Source organism: Rhinoderma darwinii, chromosome 4 (assembly GCF_050947455.1).
Source record: "Rhinoderma darwinii isolate aRhiDar2 chromosome 4, aRhiDar2.hap1, whole genome shotgun sequence".
Taxonomy (NCBI): Eukaryota; Metazoa; Chordata; class Amphibia; order Anura; family Rhinodermatidae; genus Rhinoderma; species Rhinoderma darwinii.
This window is the reverse complement of record NC_134690.1, coordinates 410,512,554-410,533,851: the sequence shown is the minus strand read 5'-3', so window position 1 is coordinate 410,533,851 and position 21,298 is coordinate 410,512,554. Positions and strand designations below refer to the sequence as shown.

At 46.5% G+C, this 21,298-nt stretch overlaps 1 protein-coding gene across 3 annotated transcripts in view; it reads left to right on the top strand.

Annotated features, from left to right (window-relative positions):
- Nucleotides 1-21,298, top strand: part of LOC142760355 (phosphofurin acidic cluster sorting protein 1-like) — a 278,801-nt gene that overhangs the window by 10,527 nt on the left and 246,976 nt on the right. For 2 of the 3 annotated variants that reach the window (XM_075863541.1, XM_075863540.1), the window contains exon 2: nucleotides 7,705-7,947. In XM_075863541.1, the coding sequence (XP_075719656.1) occupies nucleotides 7,727-7,947 (221 nt within the window). In that variant the 5' untranslated portion in view covers nucleotides 7,705-7,726. Of the gene's footprint in view, nucleotides 1-7,704; nucleotides 7,948-7,987; nucleotides 8,102-21,298 lie in introns of those variants that run through there. The other variant, XM_075863542.1, reaches the window with a different exon arrangement.

Sequence of the window (21,298 nt, the reverse complement as noted above, 5' to 3'; positions counted from 1 at the left end):
TATACTGTCTGAGCCCTGCACCCTGTATACTTTCTGAGCCCTGCACCCTGTATACTGTCTGAGCCCTGCACCCTGTATACTGTCTGAGCCCTGCACCCTGTATACTGTATGAGCCCTGTATACTGTATGAGCCCCGCACCCTGTATACTGTATGAGCCCCGCACCCTGTATACTGTATGAGCCCCGCACCCTGTATACTGTATGAGCCCCGCACCCTGTATACTGTATGAGCCCCGCACCCTGTATACTGTATGAGCCCCGCACCCTGTATACTGTATGAGCTCCGCACCCTGTATACTGTATGAGCCCTGCACCCTGTATACTGTATGAGCCCTGTATACTGTATGAGCCCTGTATACTGTATGAGCCCTGTATACTGTATGAGCCCTGCACCCTGTATACTGTATGAGCCCTGCACCCTGTATACTGTATGAGCCCTGTATACTGTATGAGCTCTGCACCCTGTATACTGTATGACCCCTGTATACTGTATGAGCCCTGTATACTGTATGAGCCCTGTATGCTGTATGAGCTCTGCACCCTGTATACTGTATGAGCCCTGCACCCTGTATACTGTATGAGCTCTGCACCCTGTATACTGTATGAGCCCTGCACCCTGTATACTGTATGAGCCCTGTATACTGTATGAGCTCTGCACCCTGTATACTGTATGACCCCTGTATACTGTATGAGCCCTGTATACTGTATGAGCCCTGTATGCTGTATGAGCTCTGTATACTGTATGAGCCCTGTATACTGTATGAGCCCTGTATGCTGTATGAGCCCTGCAACCTGTATACTGCATGAGCCCTGTATACTGTATGAGCTCTGCACCCTGTATACTGTATGAGCTCTGCACCCTGTATACTGTATGAGCTCTGCACCCTGTATACTGTATGAGCCCTGCACCCTGTATACCCTGAGCCCTGTATACTGTATGAGCCCTGTACCCTGTATACTGTATGAGCCCTGCACCCTGTATACTCTATGAGCCCTGTATACTGTATGAGCCCTCTACACTGTATGAGCCCTGCACCCTGTATACTGTATGAGCCCTGTATATTGTGAGCCCTGCACCCTGTATACTGTATGAGCCCTGCACCCTGTATACTGTATGATTCCTGCACCCTGTATACTGTATGAGCCCTGTATACTGTCTGAGCCCTGCACCCTGTATACTTTCTGAGCCCTGCACCCTGTATACTTTCTGAGCCCTGCACCCTGTATACTGTCTGAGCCCTGCACCCTGTATACTGTCTGAGCCCTGCACCCTGTATACTGTATGAGCCCTGTATACTGTATGAGCCCCGCACCCTGTATTCTGTATGAGCCCCGCACCCTGTATACTGTATGAGCCCTGCACCCTGTATACTGTATGAGCAGCGCACCCTGTATACTGTATTAGCCCTGTATACTGTATGAGCCCTGTACCCTGTATACTGTATGAGCCCTGTATACTGTATGAGCCCTGTACCCTGTATACTGTATGAGCCCTGCACCCTGTATACTGTATGAGCCCTGTATACTGTATGAGCCCTGTATACTGTATGAGCTCTGCACCCTGTATACTGTATGAGCCCTGTATACTGTATGAGCCCTGTATGCTGTATGAGCTCTGCACCCTGTATACTGTATGAGCTCTGCACCCTGTATACTGTATGAGCCCTGTATACTGTATGAGCCCTGTATGCTGTATGAGCTCTGCACCCTGTATACTGTATGAGCTCTGCACCCTGTATACTGTATGAGCTCTGCACCCTGTATACTGTATGAGCCCTGCACCCTGTATACCCTGAGCCCTGTATACTGTATGAGCCCTGCACCCTGTATACTGTATGAGCCCTGTACCCTGTATACTGTATGAGCCCTGCACCCTGTATACTGTATGAGCCCTGTATACTGTATGAGCCCTGTATACTGTGAGCCCTGTATACTGTATGAGCCCTGTATACTGTATGAGCCCTGTCTACTGTATGAGCCCTGCACCTTGTATACTGTATGAGCCCTGTATACTGTATGAACCCTGCACCCTGTATACTGTATGAGCCCTGTATACTGTATGAGCCCTGCACCCTGTATACTGTATGAGCCCTGTATACTGTATGAGCCCTGCACCTTGTATACTGTATGAGCACTGCACCCTGTTCACTGTCTGAGCCTTGCACCCTGTATACTGTATGAGCCCCGCACCCTGTATACTGTATGAGCCCTGTATACTGTATGAGCCCTGCACCCTGGTATACTGTATGAGCCCCGCACCCTGTATACTGTATGAGCCCCGCACCCTGTATACTGTATGAGCCCTGCACCCTGTATACTGTGATCCCTGCACTCTGTATGAGCTCTGCACCCTGCATACTGTATGAGCCCTGTATACTGTATGAGCCCTACATCATGTATACTGTATGAGCCCTGCACCCTGTATACTGTATGAGCCCTGCACCTGGTATACTGTATGAGCCCTACATCCTGTATGAGCCCTGTATACTGTATGAGCCCTGCATCCTGTATGAGCCCTGTATACTGTATGAGCCCTGCATCCTGTATGAGCCCTGTATACTGTATGAGCCCTGTATACTGTATGAGCCTTACATCCTGTATACTGTATGAACCATGCACCCTGTATACTGTATGAGCCCTGCACCCTGTATACTGTATGAGCCCTGTATACTGTATGAGCCCTGTATACTGTATGAGCCCTGTATACTGTATGAGCCTTACATCCTCTATACTGTATGAGCCCTGCACCCTGTATACTGTATGAGCCCTATATCCGGTATACTGTATGAGCCCTACATCCTGTACCCTGTATGAGCCCTACACTCTGTATGAGCTCTGCACCCTGTATACTGTATGAGCCCTATATCCGGTATACTGTATGAGCCCTACATCCTGTATACTGTATGAGCCCTGCACCCTGTATACTGTATGAGCCCTATATCCGGTATACTGTATGAGCCCTACATCCTGTATACTGTATGAGCCCTGTATACTGTATGAGCTCTGCACCCTGTATACTGTATGAGCCCTATATCCGGTATACTGTATGAGCCCTACATCCTGTATACTGTATGAGCCCTGTATACTGTATGAGCTCTGCACCCTGTATACTGTATGAGCCCTATATCCGGTATACTGTATGAGCCCTGCACCCTGTATACTGTATGAGCCCTATATCCTGTATACTGTATGAGCCCTACATCCTGTATACTGTATGAGCCCTGCACCCTGTATTCTGTATGAGCCCTGTATACTGTATGCGCCCTGTATACTGTATGAGCCCTACACCCTGTATACTGTATGAGCCCTGCACCCTGTATACTGTATGAGCCCTGCAACCTGTATACTGTATGAGCCCTGCACCCTGTATACTGTATGAGCCCTGCATCCTGTATGAGCCCTGTATACTGTATGAGCCCTGCACCCTGTATTCTGTATGAGCCCTGTATACTGTATGAGCCCTGCACCCTGTATACTGTATGAGCCCTGCAACCTGTATACTGTATGAGCCCTGTGTAGTGTATGAGCCCTGTATACTGTATGAGCCCTGCACCCTGTATACTGTATGAGCCCTGCAACCTGTATACTGTATGAGCCCTGTATAGTGTATGAGCCCTGCACCCTGTATACTGTATGAGCCCTGTATACTGTATGAGCTCTGCACCCTGTATACTGTATGAGCCCTGTATACTGTATGAGCCCTGCACCCTGTATACTGTATGAGCACTTCACCCTGTATACTGTATGAGCCCTGTATACTGTATGAGCCCTGCACCCTGTATTCTGTATGAGCACTTCACCCTGTATACTGTATGAGTCCTGCACCCTGTATGAGCCCTACACTCTGTATGAGCTCTGCACCCTGTATACTGTATGAGCCCTACATCCTGTATACTGTATGAGCCCTGTATACTGTATGAGCCCTGTATACTGTATGAGCCCTGTATACTGTATGAGCCCTACATCCTGTATACTGTATGAGCTCTGCACCCTGTATACTGTATGAGCCCTGCACCCTGTATACTGTATGAGCCCTACATCCTGTATACTGTATGAGCCCTGTATACTGTATGAGCCCTACATCCTGTATACTGTATGAGCCCTGTATACTGTATGAGCCCTGCACCCTGTATACTGTATGAGCCCTACATCCTGTATACTGTATGAGCCCTGTATACTGTATGAGCCCTGTATACTGTATGAGCCCTGTATACTGTATGAGCCCTGCACCCTGTATACTGTATGAGCCCTGCAACCTGTATACTGTATGAGCCCTGTATACTGTATGAGCCCTGCACCCTGTATACTGTATGAGCCCTGCACCCTGTATACTGTATGAGCCCTGCACCCTGTATACTGTATGAGCCCTGTATACTGTATGAGCCCTGTATACTGTATGAGCTCTGCACCCTGTATACTGTATGAGCCCTGTATACTGTATGAGCCCTGCACCCTGTATACTGTATGAGCCCTGCACCCTGTATACTGTATGAGCACTTCACCCTGTATACTGTATGAGCCCTGTATACTGTATGAGCCCTGCACCCTGTATTCTGTATGAGCACTTCACCCTGTATACTGTATGAGTCCTGCACCCTGTATGAGCCCTACACTCTGTATGAGCTCTGCACCCTGTATACTGTATGAGCCCTACATCCTGTATACTGTATGAGCCCTGTATACTGTATGAGCCCTGTATACTGTATGAGCCCTGTATACTGTATGAGCCCTACATCCTGTATACTGTATGAGCCCTGCACCCTGTATACTGTATGAGCCCTACATCCTGTATACTGTATGAGCCCTGTATACTGTATGAGCCCTACATCCTGTATACTGTATGAGCCCTACATCCTGTATACTGTATGAGCCCTGTATACTGTATGAGCCCTGTATACTGTATGAGCCCTACATCCTGTATACTGTATGAGCCCTACATCCTGTATACTGTATGAGCCCTGTATACTGTATGAGCCCTACATCCTGTATACTGTATGAGCCCTGCACCCTGTATACTGTATGAGCCCTACATCCTGTATACTGTATGAGCCCTGTATACTGTATGAGCCCTACATCCTGTATACTGTATGAGCCCTACATCCTGTATACTGTATGAGCCCTGTATACTGTATGAGCCCTACATCCTGTATACTGTATGAGCCCTGTATACTGTATGAGCCCTGTATACTGTATGAGCCCTGCACCCTGTATACTGTATGAGCCCTACATCCTGTATACTGTATGAGCCCTGTATACTGTATGAGCCCTGTATACTGTATGAGCCCTGTATACTGTATGAGCCCTGTATACTGTATGAGCCCTACATCCTGTATACTGTATGAGCCCTACATCCTGTATACTGTATGAGCCCTGTATACTGTATGAGCCCTACATCCTGTATACTGAATGAGCCCTGTATACTGTATGAGCCCTACATCCTGTATACTGTATGAGCCCTGTATACTGTATGAGCCCTGTATACTGTATGAGCCCTGTATACTGTATGAGCCCTACATCCTGTATACTGTATGAGCCCTGCACCCTGTATACTGTATGAGCCCTACATCCTGTATACTGTATGAGCCCTGTATACTGTATGAGCCCTACATCCTGTATACTGAATGAGCCCTGTATACTGTATGAGCCCTGTATACTGTATGAGCCCTACATCCTGTATACTGTATGAGCCCTGCACCCTGTATACTGTATGAGCCCTACATCCTGTATACTGTATGAGCCCTGTATACTGTATGAGCCCTACATCCTGTATACTGAATGAGCCCTGTATACTGTATGAGCCCTACATCCTGTATACTGTATGAGCCCTGTATACTGTATGAGCCCTGTATACTGTATGAGCCCTGTATACTGTATGAGCCCTGTATACTGTATGAGCCCTGTATACTGTATGAGCCCTACATCCTGTATACTGTATGAGCCCTGTATACTGTATGAGCCCTGTATACTGAATGAGCCCTGTATACTGTATGAGCCCTACATCCTGTATACTGTATGAGCCCTGTATACTGTATGAGCCCTACATCCTGTATACTGTATGAGCCCTGTATACTGTATGAGCCCTGTATACTGTATGAGCCCTGTATACTGTATGAGCCCTGTATACTGTATGAGCCCTGTATACTGTATGAGCCCTGTATACTGTATGAGCCCTGTATACTGTATGAGCCCTACATCCTGTATACTGTATGAGCCCTACATCCTGTATACTGTATGAGCCCTGTATACTGAATGAGCCCTGTATACTGTATGAGCCCTACATCCTGTATACTGTATGAGCCCTGTATACTGTATGAGCCCTACATCCTGTATACTGTATGACCCCTGTATACTGTATGAGCCCTGTATACTGTATGAGCCCTGTATACTGAATGAGCCCTGTATACTGTATGAGCCCTACATCCTGTATACTGTATGAGCCCTGTATACTGTATGAGCCCTGTATACTGTATGAGCCCTGTATACTGTATGAGCCCTACATCCTGTATACTGTATGAGCCCTGTATACTGTATGAGCCCTGTATACTGAATGAGCCCTGTATACTGTATGAGCCCTACATCCTGTATACTGTATGAGCCCTGTATACTGTATGAGCCCTACATCCTGTATACTGTATGAGCCCTGTATACTGTATGAGCCCTGTATACTGAATGAGCCCTGTATACTGTATGAGCCCTACATCCTGTATACTGTATGAGCCCTGTATACTGTATGAGCCCTGTATACTGTATGAGCCCTGTATACTGTATGAGCCCTACATCCTGTATACTGTATGAGCCCTGTATACTGTATGAGCCCTGTATACTGAATGAGCCCTGTATACTGTATGAGCCCTACATCCTGTATACTGTATGAGCCCTGTATACTGTATGAGCCCTACATCCTGTATACTGTATGAGCCCTGTATACTGTATGAGCCCTGTATACTGTATGAGCCCTGTATACTGTATGAGCCCTGTATACTGAATGAGCCCTGTATACTGTATGAGCCCTACATCCTGTATACTGTATGAGCCCTGTATACTGTATGAGCCCTACATCCTGTATACTGTATGAGCCCTGTATACTGTATGAGCCCTGTATACTGTATGAGCCCTGTATACTGTATGAGCCCTGTATACTGTATAATCTCTACATTTAATATGACCCCTTACACCCTATACCCGGTCTTGGGTTCTATTCTATGTAAATGGAGCGGTACTCTACAGTTGGGGAAGCTTTATATCTAGAGTTCTCCTGCCTGTTGAGTTTTCAGATGCTCTTGATGTGCCCGGCTTCAGCTTTGTACGCTGTGTTGTCCGGCACGCTCAGGACCAGGTTGGATCTATATATCAGAACCTGCTGATCAGAAATTATTCACCCTCCTGTTGTGAGGACCACATGTTAGAGGACTTCTCCTGTCGTTACCTTGTTATTGATTCTGGCATCACTACCTCTTGTGGTCGGTATATTCAGCACTGTTACCGCCCTTACTGTAAAGAGCCCCTCCTTATAGTGATGATCGAGACCCCTCTCCTCCATACACGGCTAATGGCCCACGGTCCTTATTATAATTCTGTTATGGTTCTGATATTCCTGCCCTGTAGTTGGACTTGGCTTCCCTGATGCTTTCTGGTGGGTTTCTGTGCTGTTTATGGATCCGTCCAGTGTAACTGCAGCCTTATTGTTATCCTGTCCCATTCCAGGTTCTGTACTTCTTCAGAACAGATGATGGCGGACAAAGTTGGAGGCCTTCTCCTCAGCAACGCTGTCAGTCCATCCGGCAATGGCGGGAATACGTTGTTGTGTCTTGGACGGGGGTTAGAAGCAGGACCCAGCCTAAGCGGAGTGACAATAACTAAGCCTGAGGGGCCTGGCCCTGTACCTGTTCCCATGAACCTCTTTGCTACATGGGAAGTGGACAGATGCTCCCCCAGCTGTGTTCCCAGGTATGTTTCCATTCACTTCAAATGAAGGGTCTTATCACAGATATTTCCTTTCACTGCAGGTAACTACTTATAGGAGGCAGCATTGAGTCCTGTGACACTATCATCAGCCTTTGGATTAAAGGTCCATGACACCAGAAAGGTGATGAGATATCAGGTACATGCTAGAAGGAGTTGGAAGAGTAGTGATTTTATAGTAGTAGCAGTGCAGGGGTAGTGATTTTATAGTAGTAGCAGTGCAGGAGAAGTGTTTTTTTAATAGTAGTTCAGGGGAAGTCATGCAAACCTCTTAAAGCATGTTCACTGCCTGATGATGTCACCTCCATACACATAACATTCTTACTGCTTGATGATGTCACCTCCATATACATAACATTCTTACCACCTGATGATGTCACCTCCATATACATAACATTCTTACCGCCTGATGATGTCACCTCCATACACATAACATTCTTACCTGCTGATGATGTCACCTCCATATACATAACATTCTTACCGCCTGATGATGTCACCTCCATATACATAACATTCTTACCGCCTGATGATGTCACCTCCATATACATAACATACTCCCTGCCTGATGATGTCTCCTCCATATACATAACATTCTTACCGCCTGATGATGTCTCCTCCATATACATAACATTCTTACCGCCTGATGATGTCTCCTCCATATACATAACATTCTTACCGCCTGATGATGTCACCTCCATATACATAACATTCTTACCGCCTGATGATGTCTCCTCCATATACATAACATTCTTACCGCCTGATGATGTCTCCTCCATATACATAACATTCTTACCGCCTGATGATGTCACCTCCATATACATAACATTCTTACCGCCTGATGATGTCACCTCCATACACATAACATTCTTACTGCTTGATGATGTCACCTCCATATACATAACATTCTTACCGCCTGATGATGTCACCTCCATATACATAACATTCTTACCGCCTGATGATGTCACCTCCATATACATAACATTCTTACCGCCTGATGATGTCACCTCCATATACATAACATTCTTACCGCCTGATGATGTCACCTCCATATACATAACATTCTTACCGCCTGATGATGTCCCCTCCATATACATAACATACTCCCTGCCTGATGATGTCTCCTCCATATACATAACATTCTTACCGCCTGATGATGTCTCCTCCATATACATAACATTCTTACCGCCTGATGATGTCTCCTCCATATACATAACATTCTTACTGCCTGATGATGTCACCTCCATATACATAACATTCTTACCGCCTGATGATGTCTCCTCCATATACATAACATTCTTACTGCCTGATGATGTCACCTCCATATACATAACATACTCCCTGCCTGATGATGTCACCTCCATATACATAACATTCTTACTGCCTGATGATGTCACCTCCATATACATAACATTCTTACTGCCTGATGATGCCACCCCCATATACATAACATACTCCCTGCCTGATGATGTCACCTCCATATACATAACATACTCCCTGCCTGATGATGTCATCTCCATATACATAACATACTCCCTTCCTGATGATGTCACCTCCATATACATAACATACTCCCTTCCTGATGATGTCACCTCCATATACATAACATACTCCCTGCCTGATGATGTCACCTCCATATACATAACATTCTCCCTGCCTGATGATGTCACCTCCATATACATAACATACTCCCTGCCTGATGATACCACCTCCATATACATAACATTCTTACTACCTGATGATGTCACCTCCATATACATAACATACTCCTTGCCTGATGATGTCACCTCCATATACATAACATTCTTACTGCCTGATGATGCCACCTCCATATACATAACATACTCCCTGCCTGATGATGTCACCTCCATATACATAACATACTCCCTGCCTGATGATGTCTCCTCCATATACATAACATACTCCCTGCCTGATGATGTCACCTCCATATATATAACATACTCCCTGCCTGAGGATGTCTCCTCCATATACATAACATAGTCCCTGCCTGATAATGTCTCCTCCATATAGATAACATACTCCCTGCCTGATGATGTCTCCTCCATATACATAACATTCTTACTGCCTGATGATGTCACCTCCATATACATAACATACTCCCTGCCTGATGATGTCACCTCCATATACATAACATACTCCCTGCCTGATGATGTCACCTCCTTATACATAACATACTCCCTGCCTGATGATGTCACCTCCATATACATAAAATACTCCCTGCCTGATGATGTCACCTCCTTATACATAACATACTCCCTGCCTGATGATGTCACCTCCATATACATAACATTCTTACCGCCTGATGATGTCACCTCCATATACATAACATTCTTACCGCCTGATGATGTCACCTCCATATACATAACATTCTTACTGCCTGATGATGCCACCCCCATATACATAACATACTCCCTGCCTGATGATGTCACCTCCATATACATAACATACTCCCTGCCTGATGATGTCTCCTCCATATACATAACATACTCCCTGCCTGAGGATGTCTCCTCCATATACATAACATAGTCCCTGCCTGATAATGTCTCCTCCATATAGATAACATACTCCCTGCCTGATGATGTCTCCTCCATATACATAACATTCTTACTGCCTGATGATGTCACCTCCATATACATAACATACTCCCTGCCTGATGATGTCACCTCCTTATACATAACATACTCCCTGCCTGATGATGTCTCCTCCATATACATAACATTCTTACTGCCTGATGATGTCACCTCCATATACATAACATACTCCCTGCCTGATGATGTCTCCTCCATATACATAACATACTCCCTGCCTGATGATGTCTCCTCCTTATACATAACATTCTTACTGCCTGATGAGGTCACCTCCATATACATAACATTCTTACCGCCTGATGATGTCACCTCCATACACATAACATACTCCCTGCCTGATGATGTCACCTCCTTATACATAACATACTCCCTGCCTGATGATGTCATCTCCATATACATAACATACTCCCTTCCTGATGATGTCACCTCCATATACATAACATACTCCCTGCCTGATGATGTCTCCTCCATATACATAACATTCTTACTGCCTGATGATGTCACCTCCATATACATAACATTCTTACTGCCTGATGATGTCACCTCCATACACATAACATACTCCCTGCCTGATGATGTCACCTCCTTATACATAACATACTCCCTGCCTGATGATGTCTCCTCCATATACATAACATTCTTACTGCCTGATGATGTCACCTCCATATACATAACATTCTTACCGCCTGATGAGGTCACCTCCATCACTGATGGCCTGACTATACACCTGTCCAGCAATGGTTGCACTTGGGTTGATGGTGAGATTATTGAATGACTCCCCTGATCAGTAATCTTGGCCTGGGTACATTTATGTGAATGTTCACTACCTTTTTATATAGAGAGCAGAGTTCCATCAATATATTGTGAAGAAGATACAATATGCTGAAAGAAGCAGTGATCAAGAAAAAGGAAGAGCAGTGTGAAAGTGTTCCTGCAACCCAGCAAGCAGAGATGTTGTCCCCTCGAGAAAAGCAACTAGAAGCCGTAACAAACACCCGGCAAAAAGCGGTGCTGGAGTGTTCTCCCGTTGTGGAAGGAAGAAGTGGCGGCCCAAAGAGCAGAGACTATCAGGGGCCCGGCTGCTGAGAGAGCGTGCGCCCAGATAGGACACTATGCCCCGAGATTGCCACGCCCCATTACTGTCACTAATCGGAGAAATATAAATAGGTACATCTGCGGGTGAGGGGCAAACCACGGGGGATAGTGCGAGCCGTGCTGCTGAATGTCACTAAGCAGACTGTAGTTCTGATGTCCAGAGAGTTGGTGGCGGAGATGTTTCCGATACTCGAGGAACAAGTAGCACAGGAGCCGAGATGGCAGAAGGAGCCCGCAGAAGTGGGCACAGATACTATCATGGTATGCCAGGTCACCACTGGCCTCCAGGAGACCGTCTATAAGAGAAATACGATTAGTAGGGGCTGAAATGCTGGGGAAACAGCCGAACGTCTCCTCCCGCACAGAAAAGGACTTTGGTTTAACACCGACACTAGAGCCTGAGATTCCGACTGGTGATGCCAGGCCCATCCTGGAGCTTCACCGCCACATTCTATCAGAAGGCTGAATTGTTAGTGCTGGACGACCATATCCAGGAAAGTCACAGCCTGACGCCATTTACCGCGGTTAGTGAAAAAGAAGGATGAGATCCTGCAGCTCTCTGTAAATTACAGGCATCTCAATGCCTGCATGATACGGGACTCTTACCCACTGCCCCGGGTGGAGCAGACCCCACAGCACTAGATCAGCCCCAGCACTTCTACTCTCTAGACGTCACAATTGGGTACTGGCAGGATAGAGAAAAACTGCTTTTATAACCCCATGGGACTGTTTGCATCTCTTCTCATGGCCTTTGGTCTCATGACTTCTCCCGCAAATTTCCAGAATCTACTGGAGCTGTGTCTAGAGCGCTTGCAGATATACCCAGATGACATCATTGTTTGCTCCGCCACCTTCCATGAATGTGCAAAGGCCCGACTCAGACCCGACGCGGCTGGAACGGCGCGGACTGAACCTTGGCGAGTAAGCGTCATTTGTTCATAGAAAATCTTGAGTACCAGGGACACGTTATCACCAGGGAAGGAGTATACAGCTCATGGAGGTCAGGGCGGTGCCACAGTGGTCCACTCTGGGCATCATTTTACAACCTCAGGCTTTCTTAGGCCTGGCAGTTATTACTAACGTTTCATCACAGGCTTTGCGCAGGTCGCCACACCTGTTTATGCCTTGCTAAATGGGGAAAAACCTGAAATGACCAAGATGAACACCTTGAAACTTTGTAAGACGGGCCTCAAGGGGTCGACGACCATGCGACGTACTCAGATTGCTGGAGGAGAAGGTGTAACCTGTGTTAGGGGGTGCTACAGAAGAAACACTGGAAGTCTTGGTGAGGACACAACTTTAGTGGGCGTGTGCGTGTGTGTGGGCGTGTGTGTGGGCGTGTGTGTGGGCGCGCGTGTGTGTGTGTGTGTGTGGGCGTGTGTGTGTGTGTGTGTGTGGATTGCAGCAGAGACTGGTGTAGTGCAGAACTCCTGAGGGGGAGAGCGTATAGCCGAGCGGCAGTGACAGAGCTGCTTCTATGCAGTGAGCACCCGGTGTACCCATTAAAGAGGCGCTCCAGCAATTTATTTTTTATTTTTTTGTGGCCCCCGGTTGTAAAGTAGATCTAGTAACCAGGCGGTTTATTGCCGAAATATCCCGGACGCAATAATGTTACTTGACCGCACTGTGACCAGCCGATTGCTAAGTCGTCCGCTGTGTGGGCCGGAAGTCTCGCCTTGAGCGTCTCATAGGGTTGTATGGCCTGGAAGAGGATGACGTGGCCTGGAAGAGGATGGCGTGGCCTGGAAGAGGATGGCGTGGCCTGGAAGAGGATGGCGTGGCCTGGAAGAGGATGGCGTGGCCTGGAAGAGGATGGCGTGGCCTGGAAGAGGATGACGTGGCCTGGAATAGGATGACGTGGCCTGGAATAGGATGACGTGGCCTGGAAGAGGATGGCGTGGCCTGGAAGAGGATGGCGTGGCCTGGAAGAGGATGACGTGGCCTACCTTTTACTAGGTCTACTTTACAACCGGGGGCCACTTAGCTGGAGTGTCTTTTAAGTGGGAGATACAAGAGACTGCGTTCTTACATGTGCTCAAGAGACTGAATTTCATAAGGACCTGAAATAAATCGTCAGGATTAACGTGCCTGGTCTGGGACTACTCGGGACTTTGCATGCTGTCAGATTTCTTGTATCTGTTATTTCCCGGCTCACTTGCGGTTTATGACCAAAATACTACAGTAAATAAGAAAGTTCATCAAAGCCGTCTGTTCTTGGCGAGGTCACCCTACAATCCATGTATTACAGGCGCGATGAGCATGATCGGTGTCACGGAGGCCTCAGGGTGATGAAGAAACGTGGACCCCCAGACAGTGGGGCGCTCCCCTTCTTTCTATTGCTATCTGGGTTAGTGTTTGCAGACCCTGTGCATAGGGGGATGTATTCGGGTAAGCCGTCACCTCAGATCCCCCTCTGGAAGCTCCAGTGTTTTCTATGGGACATGAGCTGCTCGTCCGCCTGTTCTCCTCGGATTTAGAGGCTTTGAAATGTTCATGTCAGATTAGTGACTGGACAGAGATGAGCGTCTGGGCCTGGGGGGGGTGGGGGGGGGGTGTTAACCCTCTACCTCCCCCTTGTGTGATGACCTGCACATTGTAATATAGATTAGAATCGATGAAAGAAATAGCGTGACTGAGCGCAGACCCCCGGCTTCTCGTTATGATCCCATCATCTGTTTTGGGATTTTTTTAAATACTCCTTCCATATGTAGTAATAATTTCTTGGGGGTCGGGGGTTACTTCCCTCCCATTCCTCACTTGACTGGCTGCTCATGAAGCATTGATTTGTCCAATATTCTCATTCAGTTATTGGGGGAGCAGCCAGGCTGACGTGCCTCTGGGTGTCCCCCCAGGCTTGGTACATGTGAAGGAAGGCCATGCTTTTCTGTTATTTGCCGTGAGCGTGATAAAGTAAAGAAGCTGCTTTTAGGAAAGTACTTGTAGCAGTCGCACTACATACTTGAGGAGAACAAGATGTGAGACATGAAGCTCTCCACAAGGACACGATTCAAAGAAGATCAGAGCACCAGCTCGCAGGTATGGAGTATATGGAGCAACAAACACAGGACCTCAATGCATCAGGAACACCGAGCTTAGAGCAGAAGCCTCCGACATGTTCCTCCCCACACAGGTCTCCTCTACAGCTCTAGTGACCAACATGGAGAAGGGAGGTCAACCTGTCATATTATGTTCCCAAAGTCTGCAGGCTAGCTGCACTATTGTCAAGGGCAACCAACTATCACAAGCGGTTTCTGCAGCCACAGTTTGGAGAACTCTACTTGGGGTGCCACCGAATGGCGATATGCACACCTGGACATCACTTGCGGAATGGGAACCTGAACGCTACCAAAGATATGCATGTGCAGCTGAATGTCACTGCATGGAGGTACAGGCGCCTGGAGATCGCCACGTGGAGGTAGAGGCGCCTGGGCGTCGCCACATGAAGGTAGAGGCACCTGGACGTCGCCACATGGAGGTAGAGGCGCCTGGTCATCGCCACATGGACGTAGAGGCAACTGGACGTCGCCATATGGGTGTACAGGTACTGGACGTCAATAGAGGAATGGGAACCTGAATGCTACCAAAGATATGCATGTGCTTCTGAATGTCGCCACATGGGGGTACAGGCGCCTGGACGTCGCCACATTGAGGTGGAGGCGCCTGGACGTCGCCACATGGAGGTAGAGGCGCCTGGACGTCGCCACATTGAGGTAGAGGCGCCTGGTCATCGCCACATGGACGTAGAGGCAACTGGACGTCGCCATATGGGTGTACAGGTACTGGACGTCAATAGAGGAATGGGAACCTGAATGCTACCAAAGATATGCATGTGCTTCTGAATGTCACCACATGGGGTACAGGCGCCTGGATGTCACCACATGGAGGTTTGCCTCCATTCCGTAAGGTTTCCGTTTTTTTGGACGGAATCAATAGCGCAGTCAACTGCGCTATTGTTTCAGCCAGAAAAACAAACCTTATGGAACAGAGACCAAGGAAACCATTTCCAACGGAAACACTACCATTGCAATCAACGGAAAGCTATGGTTTTCGTTTGTATTGCGTTCATGGGTTCCCCTAACCGAAAGGTCTGACGGAAGCCTCAACGGAACCCCCGACACAGATGTGAACAGGCCCTAATTCAGCATTTGGGACCCCACTTTTAACTTTGCCCAGGGCCACACTTTGTCTAAAACAGGCCCTGCTCCAAGCAATATAAAGGGGAGGGGGGACGCTACTGCGGAAGGTGAAGCTCCGTTACAGAAGACCTGCAAGACCTCCGCACTGGATAAACCTCCGCGCTGGTGGGAGGAATGAATTACGACCCTTGTTCAGAAGATTTTCGTGACTGGTTTGGATCGACCTCCAGGGCTGAATCCCAGTCACTATCCGGTCACATGAAGGTTTGGATTCTGTCTTCGTAATTAATATAAGTTCTGTCTGGCTAGGCGCCGGCTCACTGGTTCAACTGACTGGGCTTTCACTTTGAACACTTTCCCACCTACTTCATGTACTAAGCAGAACGTCCTTGGATTTCACAGAGCAGCCGGCGTCTCATGTCCACACCTCAAAGTCCTTCAGGCATTCCAGATGTACAGAAAAATCAAATGGGAAAACCTTGAAATCTTTCACATGTGGCATTGGCCAATATCCACTCAGCGTTCCCACCAAAAAACGGAATAATGCTCACAAGTGCAGAGCTGTCTACTGACATACACCTTCTAGGAGAGGCTTTCCCTTCATCCGATCCTACTGGTCCAAACGTCTAACCCTTGTCTGCTCTGCCGCGTCCGGCCTCTCTTATTAATCGACCGGAGTAACCAAGGAGCCCGAAATCATGTCCAATGTCTTCTTTCCCTCTTCAGCAGTGAAGGCTTTGTGCTGGGGACTTGCCCTCCACTGATTCCTCAGCGCTTCAAGCCCAATTACTGTCATCACAACATAAGCCTAAAACTTGCTAAAAAATGTGGTCATGCGTCAAGGAAATGGACAAATTGGTAATCCCCTGACTATCGCTGTCCCTCTGGGAGAAATGGTAGATAACGTGGCAATGACCGGACACGGCCCCTGTCACTACTGGGAGGGAGATGTCTGTTGTTGGAAACCATTATACTAGCATGTCCTGGCTGAAAATTGGGATTTTTTATTGCTGCACACAGAATGAATGATTGTCCATGGAGGTGGCTGCCCAGAAATGTAGCAGAGCTGCCCATGCGTGTGAGATTAATGTGGGAATCTGCTGACCATCTAAGGTTGGATTCACACTATGTTTGCAGCGAATATTCCCTGGGAAAGCTCCAGCTATTAAACGTATCCATTGGCTTGGATTCACTCGATGGAGGCCAAATGAGTGTTATTTGGGCCCCCGTCGGGTCGGTATATGTCACTTTTTATACCTCCCTTTTTTTCTTCTGCTGTATGGAATAATGTAGAGACATCCAGTAAAAAAGCTTCTATTGCTTGATATACATTTTTTACACTACCGTTCAAAAGTCTAGGGTCACTTAGAAATTTCCTTCTTTTTGACAGAAAAGCCCAGTTTTTTTCAATGAAGATAACATGAAATTACTCAGAAATCCACTCTATACATTGTTAATGTGGTAAATGACTATTCTAGCTGCAAACGTCTGGTGTTTAATGCAATATCTACATAGGTGTATAGAGGCCATTTCCAGCAACCATCACTCCAGTGTTCTAATGGTACATTGTGTTTGCTGACTGTGTTAGAAGGCTAATGGATGATTAGAAAACACTTGAAAACCCTTGTGCAATTATGTTAGCACCGCTGTAAACAGTTTTGCTGTTTAGAGGAGCTATAAAACTGACCTTCCTTTGAGCTAGTTGAGAATCTGGAGCATTACATTTGTGGGTTCGATTAAACTCTCAAAATGGCTAGAAAAAGAGAGCTTTCATGTGAATCTCGACAGTCTATTCTTGTTCTTAGAAATGAAGGCTATTCCATGCGAGAAATTGCCAAGAAACTGAAGATTTCCTACAACAGTGTGTACTACTCCCTTCAGAGGACAGCACACACAGGCTGTAACCAGAGTAGAAAGAGAAGTGGGGGGCCTCGCTGCACAACTGAGCAACAAGACAAGTACATTAGAGTCTCTAGTATGAGAAATAGACGCCTCACAGGTCCTCAACTGGCAGCTTCATTAAATAGTACCCGCAAAACGCCAGTGTCAACGTCTACAGTGAAGAGGCGACTCCGGGATGCTGGCCTTCAGGGCAGAGTGGCAAAGAAAAAGCCATATCTGAGACTGGCTAATAAAAGGAAAAGATTAATATGGGCAAAAGCTCAGACATTGGACAGAGGAAGATTGGAAAAAAGTGTTATGGACAGACGAATGGAAGTTTGAGGTGTTTGGATCCCACAGAAGAACATTTGTAAGACGCAGAACAACTGAAAAGATGCTGGAAGAGCGCCTGACGCCATCTGTCAAGCATGGTGGAGGTCATGTGATGGTCTGGGGTAAAGTGGGAGATTTGTACAAGGTAAAAGGGATTGTGAATAAGGAAGGCTATCACTCCGCAACGCCATGCCATACCCTGTGGACAGCGCTTGATTGGAGCCAATTTCATCCTACAACAGGACAATGACACAAAGCACCTCCAAATGATGCCAGAACTATTTAGGGAAGAAGCCGGCAGCTGGTATTCTATCTGTAATGGAGTGGCCGGCGCAGTCACCAGATCTCACCCCCATAGAGCTGTTGTGGGAGGAGCTTGACCGTACGGTACGCAAGAAGTGCCCATCAAGCCGATCCAACTTGTGGGAGGGGCTTCTGGAAGCATGGGGGGAAATGTCTCCCGATGACCTCAGCAAATTAACAGCTCGAATGCCAAAGGTCTGCAATGCTGGAATTGCTGCAAATGGAGCGACCAAAGCAAAGTCTGAAGGAGAAAATCATTATTTCTAACCTTGTCAATGTCTGGACTGTATTTTCTAGTCATTTTGCAACTCATTTGATAAATATAAGTGTGAGTTTTCATGGAAAACACAAAATTGTCTGGTGACCCCAAACTTTTGAACGGTAGTGTATATATACACAATGGAAGCCCATGGGCAATGTACGCTATACAGGTGCATAAGTTGGGAGTATCTCCCCATGTATATGCAATGCGAATAGGCTGGTTGAAGAGGAGAAACCGGGACCGCACATCCACAATATTAATGCATGAACATGAGGTTCTTAGTTAACGTTTTGAAAATTTTATAAGGCCACTTCACGGCGACCTCCGACAATGTGAATAGGGCCCAATCTGTACAGGGGCCTAACTACTGTCCCATGATGGCAGATGTCGGGAGCAATATGGGTACAGTATGTTGGATTTCACCATGCCCGCCCTTTTCTTGTAACAGGAGATAATCTAAGACCAAATGGGTCTGGAAGGGAACAGAGGGGTCTAGTAGCGACTTGTCCCCCTTTCTCTATTGAAATACGCATGCATGGGTTCAGCTGACTGAACATTATATAATGGGGGGTACTCGCCATCCATAAGCGGCATTCAGCATCCGCATTCTTAGCAGGCGTTTCTTTGACTTCTCCCTCTTTCATCTTTTTTTCCGCCCAATTCTTCTCCTCTTTCATTCATGGAGAAAGTAAGATATCGAGGACCTAATTGTCATATGGTGAATGTTAAAATGTATTAGACAATTACTGCTCATTCCTACAAAAGGACCAAACTATTAACACTACAGACAATGTTACCAACAAAAATTACTGTTCTATATAAGATAGTGCTCCATCTATAAAATAATATCCCCTCTGTAGGCTCCTCTGCTTCCTCTATAGTATATAATGTTCTCTCTGTAGGCTCCTCTGCTTCCTCTATAGTATATAATGTCCTCTCTGTAGGCTCCTCTCCTTCCTCTATAGTATATAATGTACTCTCTGTAGGCTCCTCTGCTTCCTCTATAGTATATAATGTCCTCTCTGTAGTCTCCTCTCCTTCCTCTATAGTATATAATGTCCTCTCTGTAGGCTCCTCTGCTTCCTCTATAGTATATAATGTTCTCTCTGTAGGCTCCTCTGCTTCCTCTATAGTATATAATGTCCTCTCTGTAGGCTCCTCTCCTTCCTCTATAGTATATAATGTCCTCTCTGTAGGCTCCTCTGCTTCCTCTATAGTATATAATGTCCTCTCGGTAGTCTCCTCTCCTTCCTCTATAGTATATAATGTCCTCTCTGTAGTCTCCTCTCCTCCCTCTATAGTATATAATGTCCTCTCTGTAGGCTCCTCTGCTTCCTCTATAGTATATAATGTCCTCTCTGTAGGCTCCTCTCCTTCCTCTATATAGTATATAATGTCCTCTCTGTAGGCTCCTCTCCTTCCTCTATAGTATATAAAGTCCTCTCTGTAGGCTCCTCTGCTTCCTCTATATAGTATATAATGTCCGCTCTGTAGGCTCCTCTGCTTCCTCTATATAGTATATAATGTCCTCTCTGTAGGCTCCTCTGCTTCCTCTATAGTATATAATGTCCTCTCTGTAGGCTCCTCTCCTCCCTCTATAGTATATAATGTCCTCTCTGTAGGCTCCTCTCCTTCCTCTATAGTATATAATGTCCTCTCTGTAGGCTCCTCTCCTCCCTCTATAGTATATAATGTCCTCTCTGTAGGCTCCTCTCCTCCCTCTATAGTATATAATGTCCTCTCTGTAGGCTCCTCTCCTTCCTCTATAGTATATAATGTCCTCTCTGTAGGCTCCTCTCCTCCCTCTATAGTATATAATGTCCTCTCTGTAGGCTGCTCTCCTTCCTCTATATAATATATAATGTCCTCTCTATAGGCTCCTCTCCTTCCTCTATAGTATATAATGTCCCCTCTGTAGGCTCCTCTCCTTCCTCTATAGTATATAATGTCCTCTCTGTAGGCTCCTCTCCTTCCTCTATAGTATATAATGTCCTCTCTGTAGTCTCCTCTCCTCCCTCTATAGTATATAATGTCCTCTCTGTAGGCTCCTCTGCTTCCTCTATATAGTATATAATGTCCTCTCTGTAGGCTCCTCTCCTTCCTCTATAGTATATAATGTCCTCTCTGTAGTCTCCTCTCCTTCCTCTATAGTATATAATGTCCTCTCTGTAGGCTCCTCTCCTCCCTCTATAGTATATAATGTCCTCTCTGTAGGCTCCTCTCCTCCCTCTATAGTATATAATGTCCTCTCTGTAGGCTCCTCTCCTTCCTCTATAGTATATAATGTCCTCTCTGTAGGCTCCTCTCCTCCCTCTATAGTATATAATGTCCTCTCTGTAGTCTCCTCTCCTCCCTCTATAGTATATAATGTCCTCTCTGTAGGCTCCTCTCCTTCCTCTATAGTATATAATGTCCTCTCTGTAGGCTCCTCTCCTTCCTCTATAGTATATAATGTCCTCTCTGTAGTCTCCTCTCCTTCCTCTATAGTAAATAATGTCCTCTCTGTAGGCTCCTCTCCTTCCTCTATAGTATATAATGTCCTCTCTGTAGGCTTCACTCCTTCCTCTATAGTATATAATGTCCTCTCTGTAGGCTCCTCTTCTTCCTCTATAGTATATAATGTCCTCTCTGTAGGCTCCTCTGCTTCCTCTATATAGTATATAATGTCCTCTCTGTAGGCTCCTCTGCTTCCTCTATATAGTATATAATGTCCTCTCTGT